The sequence below is a fragment of the Molossus molossus genome, unplaced genomic scaffold (genome assembly GCF_014108415.1).
Source record: "Molossus molossus isolate mMolMol1 unplaced genomic scaffold, mMolMol1.p scaffold_m16_p_7, whole genome shotgun sequence".
Taxonomy (NCBI): domain Eukaryota; kingdom Metazoa; phylum Chordata; class Mammalia; order Chiroptera; family Molossidae; genus Molossus; species Molossus molossus.
In genome coordinates, this window is record NW_023425401.1 from 56321214 (window position 1) to 56340717 (window position 19504).

The 19504-nt window shown below is 34.0% G+C and overlaps 1 protein-coding gene across 4 annotated transcripts in view; it reads right to left on the bottom strand.

Moving 5' to 3' along the window:
• The window catches only part of ORC5 (origin recognition complex subunit 5), a 119485-nt gene that overhangs the window by 81821 nt on the left and 18160 nt on the right, over nucleotides 1-19504 (bottom strand). For all 4 annotated transcript variants that reach the window (XM_036247346.1, XM_036247345.1, XM_036247347.1 and 1 more), the window contains exons 4-6: nucleotides 11416-11490; nucleotides 7227-7338; nucleotides 1991-2121 (exon numbers count right to left, since the gene is read on the bottom strand). In XM_036247346.1, coding sequence (XP_036103239.1) covers nucleotides 1991-2121; nucleotides 7227-7338; nucleotides 11416-11490 — 318 coding nt within the window. The remainder of the gene's footprint in view (nucleotides 1-1990; nucleotides 2122-7226; nucleotides 7339-11415; nucleotides 11491-19504) is intronic.

Sequence of the window (19504 nt, forward strand, 5' to 3'; positions counted from 1 at the left end):
CAAAATTAAAGTAAAAAATTCGATGGCTTTCTTATATGCCAATGATGAAGTCACAGAAAGAGAAACTAAAAAACAATCCCGTTTACCATCGCAGCAAAAAAATTAAGATACCTAGGAATAAATGTAACCAAAGACATAAAGGACCTATTCGCAGAAAACTACAGGTCATTGAAAAAATAAACAGAGGAAGATATAAAAAACTGCAAGTACATACCTTGTTCATGGATTGGAAGAATTAACATCATTAAAATGTCCATATTACCCAAAGCAATCTATAGATTCAGTGCAATCCCCATCAAAATACCAATGACATATTTTACAGAACTAGAACAAATACTTCAAAAGTTCATATGAAATCAAAAAAGACCCCAAGTAGCCACAGCAACCTGGAAAAAGAAGGACAAAGTATGTTGGATCACAATACCAGATATCAGGTTATACTACAAAGCTACTGTAATCAAAACAGCCTGGCACTGGCACAAGAACAGGCATATAGACCAGTGGAACAGAACAGAGAACCCAGAAATGAACCCGAGACATTATGCTCAATTAATATTTGACAAAGGAGGCAAGAGCATACATTGGAGTAAAGACAACCTCTATAATAAATGGTGTTGGGAAAATAGGACAGATACATGCAAAAAAGTGAAACTAGACCATCAACTTACACCATGCACAAGAATAAACTCAAAATGGATAAAAGTCTTAAATGTGACTCATGAATCCATAAAAATCCTAGAAGAAAATGTAGAATACACAGCAGAATTTTCACTGATACATCACCTAAGGCAACAGAAAAGAAAGGAAAAAATGAACACATGGGACTATATCAAACTTCTGCACGGCAAAAGATACCCACTGTATGGGACAGCATAACTGCCAATGATATATCAAATAAGGGGTTAATTTCCAAAATATCTAGAGTACTCATACAACTCAACAAAAGGAAGACAAATAACCCAATTAAAAAATGTGCAGAGGAGCTAAATATAAACCTCACCAAACAGGACATACAAATGGCCAAGAGACATATGAAGAAATGCTCAACATCACTAATCAGAGAGATGCAAATTAAAACAACAATGAGGTATCACCTCACAGCTGTCAAAATGGCCACCATCAACAAATCATCAAACAACAAGTGTTGGTGAGGGTGTGCAGAAAAGGGGACTCTAGTATACTGCTGATGGGAATGCAGAGTGGTGTAGCCACTATGGAAAATACTATGGGGTTACCTCAAAAAATTAAAAATTGAATTGCCATTTGATCCAGTGATCCCATTTCTAGGAATATACCCTAAGAAGCCTGAAAAACCAATCAGAAAGAATATATGTACCCCCATTTTTATAACAGCACTATTTACAATAGCTAAGATCTGGAAACAGCCCAAATGTCCATCAGTAGACAAGTGGATAAAAAAAGCTGTGGTACATATACACAATGGAGTACTTGCAGCTGTAAGAAGGAAAGATCTCTTATCCTTTAAGACGACATGGAGGGACCTGGAAAATATCATCCATATGAAATAAGCCAAGCAGAGAAAGAAAAATATCACATGATCTCATTTATTTGTGGAATATAATGAACATAACAGTCTGAGGAATTGGGTAGTCACAGAGACGTGGAAGTGGGGTACAGACTGACAACCCTCAGGTGGTGGAGGGAGGGACAAGATAAACTACAGAACTTATATGCATGTACACATAACCAATGGACACAGACAACATAGCTGGGTATGGGGTGGGGGGTATTGGGAGGAGGATGTCAATGAGGAGAAACATCTGTAACAAAAATAAGTCCATAAAAATTTTTAAAAAACAAAACATTTGTACTTACCCACAGATTTCTTCCGTCTTATGGTGTATGAGCATCAAAGGGCCAAATCAAAATTTCCAGAATAAATTTTAAGCTTCCAACTTATCATAGACCATTTTTACATGAAAAAAATCTTACAAGGTGTACATTTTTTTAAAGCAAAATGCTCACTCACCAGATGTCTGAGCTCTTTCAAATCCCTGCAGACAGTGTAGAAAACTCCAAGAAGAATGTTAATGTAAGCAGCATAGAAATCAGCTGAATACTCTGGAGGATGATCATGGGACAGGATCTTTTGAAGGTTCCCTGTTCCCAAGACATGGATGAACATAGAATGATTATTCAGCACCCTACTTATATCTTCTAGTATTTTATAACAAAGGTTTAAAATAGTAATAATTAAAGAATAAAACTATTACTAGATTTAAAACTACAAATTTTGAAACTGAGGTAAAACAATTATAAGTCTAATATTCTAAAAAAAAATTACTAAATGTTGCTTAAAACAAATAGTAAGCAATGACATCTAAAGAAAATTTCAAGAACCTTATTACTGGCAAAATTTCAAGAACCTTTTTGTCAGATACAAAAAAGTAATATAGATTCTATTTTGTTTTTCTACTTTTAAGTATATCAACTTGTAAAAACAAGAAGAGGCACTACATAAACTCGGCGTACTACCACCAAACTGGAAAATGCTCATTTTTTTTTTGTAAATTAAAAAAATTCATAAATATGTTAATGAAAATCATCCTACTTTGTCATTTTCCTTTTGATAAAATGTTATCTTCCTACAACCTTATTATCTTTATTTCTATTCAATCTTAAAGTCTTTATACAATATCACACATTTGGAATCTTAAACTTGTATTTAATCCTGCTAGAAATATCCTATTGTAAAAGTACAGTTAAAAGTAAAGAAACAACCACCTATTATTCAAAATTTCCCAGTTACAATAATGAATCAGTTCCTTATTGTAATCCCTCTGACTTCTTGATCCAATGGTTTCTTTATACTTCTCAGTTAAGCTCTTTGAATATGACTCATACTTTAAACATAGTTCCACAGGGTTCAAGACTTTTACAATATTCACAAGTGAAAATTCTTATAGGATGTTCTGATTATGTGTCCTTTTGTTTAACAATGTCCTTTTGTTTAACGTTCTGATTAAGTGAACATTTTTGTCATGGCTACTATGATATTTACCAACAGCTCCTGCCTTGAACCACTCTTATTTTCTTATTCCTCACAACAAGTTGGATATACGTGCAAGATCAAACAATTTTTGTGGACTATCAACAGATATTCATAAACAGAAATTTTAAAATAGCTATATTCCGGATCTTTTAAATCAGACAGTGGATCCAAAATTTTTTTTTCGAAGCCTAGTTTCAGGCTTAGGATATTATCATGAACAGGTTCCAGATGGAAGAGAGTTACTTGATTTGCATTTTTATGTCACAACTACTGAAAAAAATACACAAAGGCCAAAACTTGACTTTGGAGTCTATGTATTTTTATATTCTAATAGCAAAACTTAAATATGATGCCACTAAACTTTTCTTAAAATTATGCATGAGAATATATTTGATACACACAAATGTCCAAAGGTGCCTTAAAACTTGGACACAAAGATCTTTTATATAAAAGTCACCAAATAACTGGATAGATGGAAGGAATGAGGGAAGGCAGGAAGGGATAAATGGTCAGATAGATGAACATAACAGGCAAAAAAGATGATCAATAAATGCATGGATGAGGGAATTTGGAAATAATTAAGTCTCCAGCTCAGGCTGTACTCCTGAGCTCCTCCAGAACATCCTTATCTAGATATCCCCTACTGGTGACCCTTAGTGCCACATGTGAAAAACTCATTAGATGTTACCATAGGCCCATTTCAGTCCTGATGACAGTCTCATAAGAATTAGAAATCTTACTGTGTTGCCAGCTGCTCAGTGATAGGCTATAGACAAAATCTCAGAGTACGACTCTATATTAAGTAAGCCATTCCAGCTCCAATAGTCTAGGACTATTCAAACTTATTTTTAAAATATCCCATCTCCAACAGGAAGCTGAAAACAGTGCACTGACAAGTAGTAAATAAAGAGAAAGAAAAACCATTTGAATGGTCTTTTGGTGTTTTAAAATTTTGCTATCAAAGTATGATCTAATACTCATTAAACAACTATTTCTAACTTGGTGAGGAACCTCTGCTTCCAGTCATAAAAGGGTATGGGGATCCAGAAATACTACCCTGCAATAATAAACAACTAAAAACTGGACAAAATATAGAAAACAACTATTTTCAGATATCGTGTAACAGGAAGTATAGGGCTATAATACCTGAGAAGAGGTAAACAAATAAGATGAGTCCCACCATCAGCCAGGCTTTATAACTACAGGTAATTTTAGAGTTCCAAAACAAGTCTACTAATCTCACTGACTTAAAGAGACTGAGATGAGAGTACAGGGAGCTAAGGCAGGTAGTATTTGCAGGGCAGAGTACATAAGAGAGCTGTGTAAGAAAGAGCTCCAGAAATCAGCAGAGGTTCCCGTTGAGTCTTGGTTGAATACCAATCTGTATATGAACAGAGTAAAACCCCCTAAGGACCAGTAAGAGTAACTTCTGGGGAAAAATAATTATTGGAGAGCTGTTAGTCAAACAGTTCCAAGAGTTCACACATGTAAATCATTCATATTGCCACCAGTCAGAATGGAGTAACTGCTGAATACATGGTTCAGCAGAGATCCCAGAAGGGCTACGTGTTAAAAGTCAAGCTAAAATCAGTGGTGTAATAAAGATTACTCTGGATCATATCTCTATAAAAGCTTAAAAATAGCCTTAAAAGGGTTGAATATAGCTTCAAGTAATTTAAATGCTTACCAGAAAAAAGTCCAACATACAATAACAAAAAAACATAGTATCATGCAATTAAAAATTACTAAACACAAGAAGAAGCATAATGGATACCCATAACAGAGAAAAATTAGTCAACAGAAATAAACCCAAAATTAAAAAGGTAATAGAATTAGTAGACAAGGGCATTCAAACAACTATCATAAATATGCTCATATACTAAAGGATACAAAGGAAAACAAAAGCGTAATGAGATATGAAAAGAATGGATAGGATTGACTGCAGATTAGGCAGAGTAAAAAAGGTCAGTGAAACTTTAAAGACACAGAAATAAAAACTATTCCAAATAAAACAGAGAAAAATATTTTAAATTAAATTATAAATTCAGTTGGACAATATCAAGTGGTCTAAAATACATATAATGCAGTCCCAGAAAAGGGGAAGGGGTAATTAAATGTTTGAAGAAATAACAGCTAAAAAATTTCCTAAATTGATGAAACCATACATTCATATATCCAAGAAGCTCAATAAATCTGAAGCAGAACAAACAACAAAAGATGTTTTTTGTTGTCTTTTTATTTCTTTAAAGCCCAAATAATAAAGTATTATGAGGTTTACAATAAATGTAGAAGTAAAATGTAGGACAACAGCACAAAGGTGGCGAGGTAGAAAACTGGAAATCACTGACATTTTTAGATTGTTATTATTAAGAGCATAACTTATCCTAACACAATAACTAAATCAAAAACCTAATCAACTGCATTATAATCCACTTGAAGGAAAAAAAAAAAAGCATTTCCAAAAGATAAGCAATCTGCATGTGGCAGAGAACACAAAACAAGAATTCCAAATTGTGCGTCTAGTGTCACTGCTGAGTGGAAAGGGTGTCCTTAGTATCAGATACCATATTTCTAAAGATGACATATCTATCAAATTATAATTTGATGACCTGTCCACTAAAATTATACTCTTGCCCTGGTTCCATGCTTAATTATTCTAACTCTAATTTGGTTTATCAATTAATGTTTCCTTTCTGAATGCCTTTTTGTGTGGTTATGGTTTTTTTGCTTTAAAAAAACACTTTAAAATGTAAAAGGCACTTCAATTTAATACTCATTAAATTTAGCTCTATTGTTATATACTTTTCAAAAATCTATTAGCTTATACGCTCTAAAATTAGCAAGATCACTTTAGTTATTTAATTATGTCCTTAACTTCTCTCCATCTGTTGTTTTGTATCTTTTTACTTTTTCAAATTTTAATCAAATTCTCTAATTCATTATACCATACTTTAATCCAATGTGTAGAAAACCAGCATTTTTTATAATCTTCTTAAATATTCTAAATAATTTTTCAATACTAAAGCCTAAAATGGGTCATGAAAAAAAATTTAACTTCAGTGATGACACAGGTACAAAGAAAACTTTTTAATGAAATCCTTTGGCTTATTTTTTCTTCCTACCCATTTCTCTTCCCCTTATTTTGTGGCTTTCACAATAGAGAAGCTATTGAAAACGAGGGCTCCCTTCATCTATTTCAGGGTTTTTTAAAAAAAAATCTCAGTTAATTAGTTAATGCAAGAGGTACTTTTTATTGCTGTTCTTGTAAAAATAGGCCAAAATGTGTTGATCTTAACAATGAATGTTTATAGTTGATTAGTTCAGAAGGATAGTACTGATGAAGCCAAAGGTCAAGGAATGTTCTTTTCTCAGAGCCTGCAAATCAACTTACACTTCACAGTCATAATCTTTGAATCAGAAGTATCATATTTTTATAGTGATATCACAGTATTAATCTACAAAACTATTCAGGAACACAAAAAAAGCTTTTGTTTTATTCCAAATATAAAACCATCAGGATCTATGAAATTTAAGACTAAAGACAAACCTAAAAGAAATAAGAAACACAAGTGCTAGTAATTGGTACTCTAAGACTTACAGTATAAAAAAATACATCTCACATAGTACTTAAGCCAAGTTCATGGTAAAGATTTCAATACAATTTTAATGTGCCAACTTAGTCTGATTCTTATTTGTATAAATGTTACAACTACAACAAATACATCTTAATGTACTTGCTAAAGATGTAAAAACAAACCATTAACACAAATATGTAAGAAGTGCTTATTCAGCCCAGTCGGTGTGGCTCAGTGGTTGAGCATTGACCCATGCACCAAGAGGTCACCAGTTCAATTCCAGATTAGGGTACATGCCCAGATTGTGGACCCAATCCCCAGTGGGAGGCATGCAGGAGGAGGCTGTCTCATCAATGTTTCTATCTCTCTCTCCCTTTCCCCTTCTCTCTCTCTAAAATCAATAAAGAAAAAAAAAAGTGCATATTCAAATAATTTTAGTAATTATACAAGAATAACCCCTTAGAGTTCCAAAATAAAACCTCTAGAAATGCAGAAACATAAGCAACATTTTATTTGGATTGGATATAAAATTTTAACAGAATTAGACATGAGAGTGTTCCCATCTGAACATGCTAGCTTAATCTTCCAAAGACTATTTTACTGAATATCACTTGTCAAAACAATGTTTTAAAATTTACCTATGCTATAATCAGGAAAATACAGGACAAATGGCTCCAAGCATCCAGTATTTGGACGAAACTTTTCCCAAATAATTTCACTGAGAAAGATAACAGTCACATTTCTGTCAGTCTGTAAAAGAAAAAGAAATCAAAGTAACTTTGCATTTAAAAATCTCAATCAGAGCAGTAATTTCATTTAAATTTTTCTTTCAAATAAACTAAGCAAAGTTCCAACATATAACAAATTATTTGCATATTAATACACCATATTTAGAAAACCTAATCAAGGAGTTCATCCACTTGCAAATTTTCATACATAATTACTTGAAATTTCCATAAAACTTTTAGGTTAATTAACATTTCAGTTACCGATGAATGTTAAGACTTATTTTATAGGAATTAAGAAACACATTTGCTTAAACAATTAAGACGAAACCTTTTTAAGGGAATTTTCAAAGAAATCATTAGCTCTCACTCAATAAACAGAAAAAGGCTAAACTTAACATCTCTCATCATTAAAATGGCTACAGTAACCCACGAAAAAAGAAATACGAGTTGAAAAAAAATAGAGAAGCCATATTATGTAACCACATGGTTAGAAAAACTTAAAGTTTTTTTGTTTTGTTTTTTATCATCCTCACCCGAGGACATTTTTCCATTTTTTGTTCAGGTAGAGTGGGAGGGAGAGAGAGAGAGAGAGAAACATCGATGTGAAAGGGACACATCGAGTGGTCGCCACCCGCACAACCAACCAGGGCCGGGGACAAACTTAGCGGGAACCGAACCCGGGTCTCTCCGGACCGCAGGCCGACGCTCTAACCGCTGAGCCAAACCGGCCAGGGCAAAACTTAAAGTTTTTTTAAAGGTTCTGTTCATACAAATTATTAAGTAAAATTGACTTTGCATATACATTAAAAACACAAACAAGATGATCTAAAACACTAATGTTAAATAAACAGATATCTTTTGAAGTATATTTAGAAATTATAATTAGTACACAAAAAGAACATTAAGAGAACAGCCACCATGTATATTATCTTTCTACGGAGTGGCCACAAATGCCCTATGCATGTAAGTTAGAAATTATCTGTAGATGCCTCTGCATTCTCAACACAAATTTTAATTTTTCCCACATTCTTTTTGATATCTCCAAGTTGACAAGCTTCAACAATAATTCTCTGTTCTGGTAAAGTGGAGATTACTGTGCATCTTTTCATTTTCGTTATATTCCATAATTAAAACTAAAACAAAAATGAAAGCTATTTTGTTCTAACACTGTCTTAGAACCCCTAGCTCATAAATAAATTACACTATACTTTGATGGTGATTTACTATTTATTGATTTGAAACTTACATATAATCTTATATTCCAATTTTCATTATTTAGAAAAAATTCTTTTGGCTAACAAAGGCAGTTGAGTTCAATAAATTAGTAATTCCACAAAAATATAGCATCTTTATGAAAGAAAGACAAATATTTTTACTTTCAAATGTTCTTTTTGTCTTATAAACTCATTTATTTTTAAGAATCCTTGAATTTATTTCTATGGGGATAAAAAAGCATGCTTTAAAGCATAATCTTGATTAAAAGCATTGAGTTATTTCTGCTTTAAAATATGATTACTCAAAAGCATTTTATAAAATCAGTTAAAAATATTGAGATTTAAAAAAATGTATGTCAGTCTGAAAGGACTTTAAGTTGATAACGTTCTCATCTGTTCATCTGAAAGTATTTCAATATACCATTATCCATCATAATTTAAACTTCATTTTACTCACAAAAATATTTAATATAAAAAATGGGAAATGCTTTTGCTGTATTTCTCTTAAATGAAATACATTTTTTTTAAAAAAAAATCAAGGATGTTTTCAGAAATGTCAAACAGCAATTCTCTTTTCTGGTAGAGTGAATATTACTATGTATCTTTAATTTTCTTCAGTTCCCATAATTAAAACTAAAACAAAAGTGAAAGGCCTAACTACCGTGAAGGGACACATAATCCCCATTACTGGACATGAGGGGGGGAAATGAAGTAAGTTACACTGGAAGTACAAGAGGACAGCAGGAATGCACTCTGGATACCAGACAGGGAATCCTAGATCAAAACAATATTGGAAGTGGATGCAAACACAACAAAATAATAAGAGAGGAGATAGCTCAAACAGATGGGTCCCTGATCTCAGTAGTAAAATGCCAAGAGTTAATCCAACTGTGAAAGGCTAGACTGTGTGAGGAAACTTCCAGGATAGGCCACCAAGAACTACACTTAATCTCCTCCTGTCCTCTTCATATTGACACTAGATAAATATTACTAAAAGTTAATTTTAGGAATCAGCCTAAGGCAAACAATGATTTCAGTGGCACTTGGAAAGCCTCTCTGAACTTCTAGCAGTTTCTCAAATTTGAGTAATGTGTATAACTTTTCAAAGGTGGAAATGCTCTAGGGCACTATCTCCCCAAATATTTACTTAATTTTTATTATAATGTTTCTTCATACTTAAATAATATAGACATAAAACTGGGTAAATATAAACTATTTATGCTCAAAGCACTTAGAAAATTATAAAATCAACAAATTTATAAGTTAATGAAAAATTAGAAAACCAAAAAAATTTAAATTAACATTAACTGAATATGCCGAATATTGTTTGTTCAAACTAAATCTTTGCTTCTTTTGTGAAGATGGTTCTAAGAGGAAACAGCCTTTTGAGTTTAGCATTCTTATACCAACTGGTATTGGTAAACACTGAATTCTCTCACCAATTTTCTTTACTTAAACTATTGTTTTAGCAATAATATTTGGCTTCACCTGACACACATGCACATGAAAAAATATGCCTGCTCTTTTCCCAGGCTATGACAATTAGAATAGTATTAATACTATTCAGTGCCAACACAATTGTAAATCAAAAAATGGGCAGAAGAGCTGAATAGACACCTGTCCAAACAGGACATCCAAATGGCCAAGAGACATACGAAGAAATGCTCAACATCACTAATCATCAGAGAGATGAAACTTAAAACAACAATGAGGTATCACCACCTCACACCTGTCAGAATGGCGGCCATCAACAAATAAACAACAAGTGTTGGCAAGGGTGTGGAGAAAAGGGGACTCTAGTGCACTGCTGGTGGGAATGCAGACTGGTGCAGCCACTGTGGAAAACAATATAGTGTTACCTTAAAAAATTAAAAATTGAACTTCCATTTGACCCAGTGATCCCGCTTCTAGGAATATACCCTAAGAAACCTGAAACACCAATCAGAAAGAATATATGTACCCCCATGTTCATAGCAGCACTATTTACAATAGCTAAGATCTGGAAACAGCACAAGTATCCATCAGTAGACAAATGGATAAAAAACCACTGGTACATATACACAATGGAGTACTATGCAGCTGTAAAAAAGAAAGATCTCTTGTCCTTTGAGACGACATGGAGGGACCTGGAAAGTATTATCCTAAGTGAAACAAGCCAAGCAGAAAAAGACAAATACCACATGATCTCACTTATATATGGAATATAATGAATATAACAGTCTGAGGAATAGGGTAGACCCAGAAACACAGAAGTAGGGTAAAGACTGACAACCCTCAGAAAAGGGGGTGGTGGGGGGTGGGAAGAGATAAACCACAGAACTTATATCCATGTATGTATAACCAGTGGACATGGACAACAAAGCTGGGGATGGGGTGGGGGGGATGGGGAGGAGGGTGTCAATGGGGTAAAAAAGGAGAAACATCTGTAACAAAAATAAAATAAATAAATAAATAAATTGAAATGCTGGGGGAAAAAATACAAATCTGGTTCTGACACTGAGTGACTTTGATATAGAACGTGAGATGATCCAGAAGAGACATATCACTCCTTTTTTAAATTACTAAAATGAAAATTTTAAAATTCTTGCAGGAAGTTCAACATCTAGCCGACTGCCATTTAGTCTAGCAAACACCTAAAATGTTTTACTAGAAAGCAGTGTTAGTCACTTACAATTAGAAATAAAAAGCTAAAATTAAAGAATAAGTGTTATCAAGTCACAAACTGCTCTAACTTTTAAAAATGCTAATTTACTCATAATAGAGAAATGCACATTAAAATATTAAGATGTCATTTTCTCACCTATCAGATTGGTAAAAGGAAAGAAGTTGACAATACAATCTATTGATTAGCCCATAGGGGAAAAAGACTCTCATACATTACTTACCAATTCCTGTAACCTAAGAAACCCAGGCAAAATATTCACTTCCATGTCTCTTAGATACTCTGCTTTATCTAGAACCTTATTTAAAAAAAAAAAAAAAAAAAAGCAGCATCAAAATCAACTTACAAAGCCCTTTATAAAACATTTACAAATATTATAAATATTAATAATGCACAATTCAGAAATTGAACTTTTCATGTTTAAAAGAAAAAATTGTAATTTTTAATTGCTATTTACCTTTGTGGAAGACATAATTATTTTTTAAATTTATCTTTATTGTTGAAAATATTATAGATGTCTGCCCGGCCGGTGTGGCTCAGTGGATTGAGCACTGTCCCGTGGACTGAGAGGTCCTGGTTTGATTCCCTGTCAGGGCACATGCCCAGGTTGTGGGCTCAATCCCCAGTGGGGGGCATGCAGGAGGCAACCGACTGATGTTTCTCTCTCACATAGATGTTTCTGTTTCTCTCCTTTCTTCTCTCTAAAAAAATCAATAAAGACATATTTTTCAAAAATGTATTATAGATACCCCTTTTTTTTCCCCCACTGACCCCCTCCACCCTACTTCTGCACACCCCCAGGCCTTTACCACACTATTATCTGTGTCCATGGGCTATGCATACCTGCATATAAATTCTTTGGTTAATCTCCTTCCCTACACCCCTTTCTCTCTGAGATTAGTCAGTCTGTTCCTTGCTTCCATGTCTCTGGATCTATTTTGTTCACCAGTTTATTTTGTTCATTAGGTTCCACATATAAATGAGATCATATGATACTTGTTTTTCTCTGGCTGGCTTATTTTGATTAACATAATACTCTCTAGACATTTTAAATAGATCAAATAAGTTTAAAAATGGACTATAACATGTTTTAACTCAAATTTTTAAATAGAAAATGAATCATTTGGGGCTACATTAAAATGGTTTATTTTACAGGTATACTGTAAAAAAGATAATGATATCAGATACTCTAAGGACATTTTTTTAAGTTTCCAAGAAATACAACTATGTGCATTTTTTATTCCACTGTGAGCCAAAAATTATAGCTCTCTCTGACCCCAGAGAGACACAAAAAATTCTGAATCTCATCATGTAAAACTTTTCTTGCTTGAACTTTAACTGCATGCTCAACCCACTTAACTGGATAATGGATTATGTTTAAAAAGATAAAATTTTTGTTGTGTTAAGACAATGCCACTGGGACTGTATTTTTTAAGGTACTTATCTTTTAGAGATATATAGTATATGTACTACATATAGAGACAGTACATGTATATGGTTTCAAGAATGACATATACATGATAAACAAATTCAGCAGATATATAGAGTAGATACAGTATATATATATATATATATATATATATATATATATATATATATATATATATATTTTATGGATAACATGATGTGATTCAGGGAACAATGAACAGGGTACAAATGACACAAAAGTCTGCCACATGTTAGTATTTATTGAAGCTGGGTAATGGGTCATTTGGATACACTACACTATTCTTTTTTTCTCTTTCTTTCTTTATTGGTTTTAAGAGAGAGGAAGGTAGAGGGAGAGAGATAGAAACACTGATGAGAGGAAACATCAACTGGCTGTCTCCTGCATGCCCCACACTGGGGATCAGGCCTACAACCTGGGCATGTGCCCTGACCAGGAAACAAACGGCAACCTCTCAGTCCATAGGATGATGCTCAATCCACTGAACTACACCAGTCAGGCTACTATTCTTTTTATATGTTTAAAATTTCCTAAAAAATGTTAGAAGTTTTTAAAAACCTGTCTGAAGATATCCTTTGGTCCTTTAAAAAATATATATCATGTTCTTAAAAGCACCATTTAAGACATTTACTGTAACATTTTTTACTTTTGGTTATGGAAATATATTTTATATATATATATTTCACCTAACTCCAACAAATATCAACATATAACCAATCTTGTGTCTTCTATCCACTCTCCACTTTTCCAAAGCTCCACCATATTGCTGGATAATTTAAAGCAAATCCAAGACATACCATTCTCCATAAATATGTCAGTATGCAGCTATAAAAGATGAGCTATTTAAAATATAACTACAGCATCATTATCATGCTTAAAAACTTAAACAATATTCCTTAGTATCATCTAATAATCAATATTCAAATTTCCCCACTTGTTCCATGAACATCTTCTTAGAAATAGCTTATATGATTCAAGATCCAAAAAGGTCCTTACATTGCATTTTATTATATTTGGCTTATCTGTTGTCTAAGTCTTTTAAAATGATAACAGTTCCACTGACCCTTCTTTTTTTCCCTTGGTATTTATTTGTTACAGAAACCAGGTCACCTGTAATGTAGAATTTTCCATATTCTGGATTGGCTGATTGCATTTCTATAGTGTCATTTAAAGTGTTCCTATATCCCTTATATTTACTGCAAAATAATAAGTAGATCCAGACTTCTGATCAGACTCAGGTTTGAGTTTTAGGCAAATAATGCTGTATAATTCTAAATGGTTTACATCAGCAAGCCTGCACTACCTGGTTATCTCCTTTTTGTGATGTTAAGACTGACTGACAGCCCTGGCCAGTTTGGCTCAGCGGTTAGAGCGTCGGCCTGCGGTCTGGAGAGACCCGGGTTTGGTTCCCGCTAAGGGCACGTACTTCGGTTGCAGTTTGTCCCCGGCCCTGGTTGGTCGTGCGGGTGTCCCTTCACATCGATGTTTCTCTCTCACTCTCCCTTCCTCTCTCTCCCTCCCTTCCTCCCTCTCCCTCCCACTCTATCTGTACAAAAAATGGAAAAATATCCTCGGGTGAGGATAAAAACAAAAACAAAAACAAACAAACAAAAAAAAAAACAAAAAATAAATAAATAAATAAATAAAAAAAGACTGACTGACAACTTCAGGAGTTGTCAGTCTGATCCACCAATTTTGAAGTTCCCCAGGAGCCTTTCACCTAATGATTTCAGCCTAGATACATTATTGAATTAGGGTCTGCAAAACTATCATCTTCTATGATTCTTTCTACATATATTAAAAGACATTTTTCTAGAAAGAACTGTGCCTCATTCCCTATTTGGTACCCAAAAATAAAAGTTCATATAGTACAAAAGGGATAAATGCTTGATTCTTTCCCTTTATTTACCAATTTTCAGAATAATGAATGTGTACCTGTATTCACTCACTGTGGTTGCTGTAACACATTACTAAAAATTTGGTGGCTTAACAGACTAAAAACTTATTCTTTCACAGTTCTGGAAGTGCAAAGTCTGAAATTGGTTTCACTGGGCCAAAAATCAAGGTTTGGAAAATCAAAGGTTTAATATCATGTTCATACTCTCTCTCTCCAGCAACTCTAAAGCAGAATCCGTTCCTTGCCTCTCCCAACTTCTGGTAGCAGCCAGCACTCTCTGACTTGTGACTGCATCACTCCAATCTTCAAAGCCAGCATCTTCAAATTTCTCACTCTTGCTTGCCTATGCTTCTGTTATCCAGCCATCTCCTCTGTGTATGTGGTGCAGTCAAATCTCCCTCTGCCTCTCTCCTATATGGACATTTGTGATTATAGTTTGGGCCTAACCAGATAATCCAAGTAAATCTGCCTATCTCAAGATTTTTGATTTAATGACATCTGCCAAAACCCTTTTGCCAAATGAGATAACATTTACAAGTTCCAGGGATTAAAACCTGATATCTTCAGGGGCTACTTATTCAGCCTACTGCAGTGCCCTAGTAAATAAAACTCACATGGTAACCAATGAACTGAGGTTTTTGTGTGTGTATTTTTTTTTAATATATTTGTTTAATATCATGAATTCTGAATTCATGAATTTTAACATACTTAATGTGCTTGCTTGCATCCACTGAATTCGTTAATTCTTTTTTTTTTTTTATTTTTATTTATTTATTTTTTATCCTCACCTGAGAACATTTTTCCATTTTTTGCTCAGATATAGTGGGAGGGAGAGAGAGGAAGAGAAACATCAACGTGAAAGGGACACATCGAGTAGCTGCCACCCGCACAGCCCAACCAGGGCCGGGACAAACTGCAACCGAGGTACATGCCCTTAGCGGGAACCGAACCCGGGTCTCTCAGGACCGCAGGCCGACGCTCTAACCGCTGAGCCAAACCGGCCAGGGCCGTTAATTCTTTTTAATGGTCAAATTGTCCTTTCTTTGGCCAGCTGAAACCCCTTCAAATTGACTTGTCTTTCTGCGCCACCCCCCAACTTTATTGAGATAAAATTGACACATAACATTGTGTAAGTTTAAAGTGTATGTGTTCATTCAATACACTTATGTGTTGCAAAATGATTACCACCATGACATTAACTAACAGCTCTATCACCTCACATAATTCCGATTTTTTGTGGTGAGACCATTTAAGCTGTACTCTACTCACTTAGCAACTTTCAAGTATATGAAATACAGTATTATTAACTATAATCACTATGCTCTACATTAGAATCCTCAGAACTTATTCATATTATAACTGGAAGTTTGACTCTTTTACCAACATCTCCCCATTTCCCTTTCCCTTTACCCCCTAATCCCTGGTAACCACTATTCTACTCTTTGTTTCTAAGAATTTAGCTTTTTTTTTTTTTTTTTTTAGATTTCACATATAAGTGAGATCACATAGTATTTGTCTTTCTCTGACTTATTTCACTTAGTATAATGCTCTCAAGATTCTTCCATATATTGCTGTAGATGCCAGAATTTCCTTCTCGTAGCTGCATAGTACTCCATTGTGAAAATTAATATAAATTGAGCCTTTTCAAAATGGAGTCTGAGCCGCAATGGTACAGGAACTGTCTAGCATGTCTTGTTCCTTGAATCTTTGTGCTGGGCCAGACCTTTACATTGGACTGAAACCAACATTCTTTTACAATTGTTTGTAAAGCCAGCAGGAGAGTAGACATCATGACCACAAGAACTGATGTTATGATCTCTCTATCTAAAGATAGAATCAGTAACCAATCATCATATAGCCAAGAGTAGTTCAGCCTGTTAGCACCAATAGGAATTCTTTCTTCTTTTCCTTGTCTCAAAAAAAACTCTTCCTTTCACCCTATAACTGGGACAGTATTTGGGTTTCTGCCTAATCTGTGCTAACCAAATTATAATTCTCTGATCCTAAATAAACTTCTTGCCTCTCATTTCAGCTTTTTAATTGTAGGTAACAATATACACACCATCTTCATCCACTGACAAATATTTACGGTGTTTCCATATCTTGGCTATTGTGAATAATGCTATAATGAACATGGGAGTACAGATATCACTTCAAGATCTTGAGTTCATTTCCTTTGAATATATACCCATAAATGAGATTGTTAGATAATATTTTTAATTTTTTAGAAACCTCCATACTGTTTTTCTTTTTTTTTTATCCTCACCCGAGGATATTTTTCCATTTTTTGTACAGATAGAGTGGGAGGGAGAGAGAGGAAAGGAGAGAGAGAGAGAAACATCAATGTGAAGGGAGACATCGACTGGCTGCCACCCGCACGACCAACCAGGGCCGGGGACAAACTGCAACCGAAGTACGTGCCCTTAGCAGGAACCGAACCCGGGTCTCTCCGGACCGCAGGCCGACGCTCTAACCGCTGAGCCAAACTGGCCAGGGCCATACTGTTTTTCATAGTGGCTACACCAATGTACATTCCCACCAACAGTGCAAAAGGGTTCCCTTTTCTCTACATCCTCGTTAACACTCATCTCTGATCATTTTTATGCTAACCACTCTAATCAGTGCAAAGCGGTATCTCATTGTGATTTTGATTTCCCTTTCCCTGATGATGAGTGATATCAAGGACCTTTTCACGGATTCACTGTCCACTGGATATCGTCTTTGGAAAAATGTCTATTAAGTTCCTCTGCCTATTTTTTAAACAGATTTGTTATTTTGCTACTGAGTTGTATGAGTTCCTTATGTATTTTGGATATTAACTCCTTATTAGATATATGATTTGCAAATATTTTCTATTTTGTAGGTTGTTTTTTCCATTTTGTTGATGGCTTCCTTTGCTGGACAGAAGCTTTTAAATTTAAGGTATTCCCACTTGATTATTTTTGCTTTTGTTGCTTTGCTTTTGGTGTCAAATCTAAAAAAAATCATTGCCAACTCCAATATAAAGGACATTTTTTCCCTATATTTTCTTCAAGGGGTCTTACAGTATCAGGTCTTATGTTCAAGTGTTAATCCATTTTAAGTTGATTTTGTGCATGGTGTAAGATACTGCTCCAGTTTCATTCTTTTGCATGTAGCTAGTCAGTTTTCCCAACACCAATTATTGAAGAGACTATCCCCATTATTTGTTCTTGACCCCTTTATTGTAAATTAATTGACTGTATATACATGGATCTCTGGGCACCTTGTTCTGTTCCATTGGTCTATATATCTATTTTTATGTCATTATCATACTGTTTTGAGAACTATAGCTTCATACTACAGTTTAAAATCAGGAAGTATGATACTTCCAGCTTTCTCACGATTTGTTCATCTTTTTTAGGAATGCTTTGGCTATTAGGTGTCTTTTGTGATTTAATACAAACTTTAGAATTGTTTTTTCTATTTCTGTAAAAAATTCCATTGGAATTTTGATAGGGACTGCACTGAATCTATAGATCATTTTGGGAAATAAGGTCATTTTTAATAATATTAATTCTTTTGATCCATGAGATTCTGTATCTTTTTATTTATTTATTAAATTTTTTTATATTGATTTTAGAGAGAGAGGAAGGGAGAGGGAGAGAGCGATAGAAACATCGATGAGAAAACATCGATTGGCTGCCTCCTGTATGCCCCCCACTGGGAATTTAGCTCACAACCTGGGCAGATGCCTTGACCAGGAATCGAACCGGTGACCTCTTGGTGCATGTGTTGACACTCAACCACTGTGCCACACCAGGCAGGCAGATTCTGTATCTTTTTAAAACAACCACAGTAGTGTTTTCCGTTATGGCAAGATTTTCTAAGTTCCTCTTGTATATTTTCTTCCCAGAACTGAAATCACCCTTTCTCTAAAGAAAGATGTTTAATCATTTACACTTTATTAATAAATCTTATTGCAAGTTATAGTTATTTAAATTAGAAATAAAATTAAATGTAGAGAACATTGTTTCCCTGAATGGTTCAAATTGCTTTATATTTGCTTTATTAATTAGTAGATAGCTTGAAACCATATATGAGTAATCAACTTAAAATATTTGGACAAAATAAAGCTAAAATTATTTACTGCTAAAGTGATATGTTAGTTTCTCCATTATGCATTTGCATTACGCAATTTGCCCATCAATCTCCATTTAAAAAATTCTCTAATTCAAGACACAGATTAATTAGAATAAATTGGTCAATTTTTATGCCCATTTCAATACAAAGCTGGAGCCATAAATTAATAGTTCTTTCCAATTTGATAGTTAACCCATTGTATTTAATGGTTTTATGGTATTCTAATACACGATCTTTCTTCAAAAGCAATTATCAGATAATTAATATTCAAAGAAGTGAAAATTTTAATTCAGATCCAAATAGTTTTCTTAATAATTTACACAAAAGCATTCTAATCAACTTTTGATTTGTAAACTAGTTTACTGCCTAAAAAACATTTTCAGCCACCTTTCCTTGTTATTTCCTATGTACTAAAGTTTACTCATTTATATATTAGATAGCTGAACATTCTACAGATTTACTCTAAAAAATATTCTACACTAAATATTTACAGTTTTCTACTCTTAACATTTAGTCAGCTAACAAACACTGAATGCTTACTTTAATCCACTGGGCTTAAAAAATGAAAGGACCCTCCTCATGGCTGTTTGTAGAATATTGATTTTCCCTCCTCCCTAAAGACACACAGCTTTGAAATTCTATTTGTTGAAGCTATCCACATATTCTGGGATCATTCCTCCTCATTCTTAAATATTATACTACTATCACTTCTCTAATAAAACTCCTATATTTTTTGAATATTTCAAACCTCCATGAATGGCCCCCTTCTGATATGGTGGATGTTCCTTAAATTCCTCTCCACCAATGATCTTGTCTCCTACCCTACCTCAGTGAAAGACCAACAGTTTTTTGTGTTTTTTTAATCCT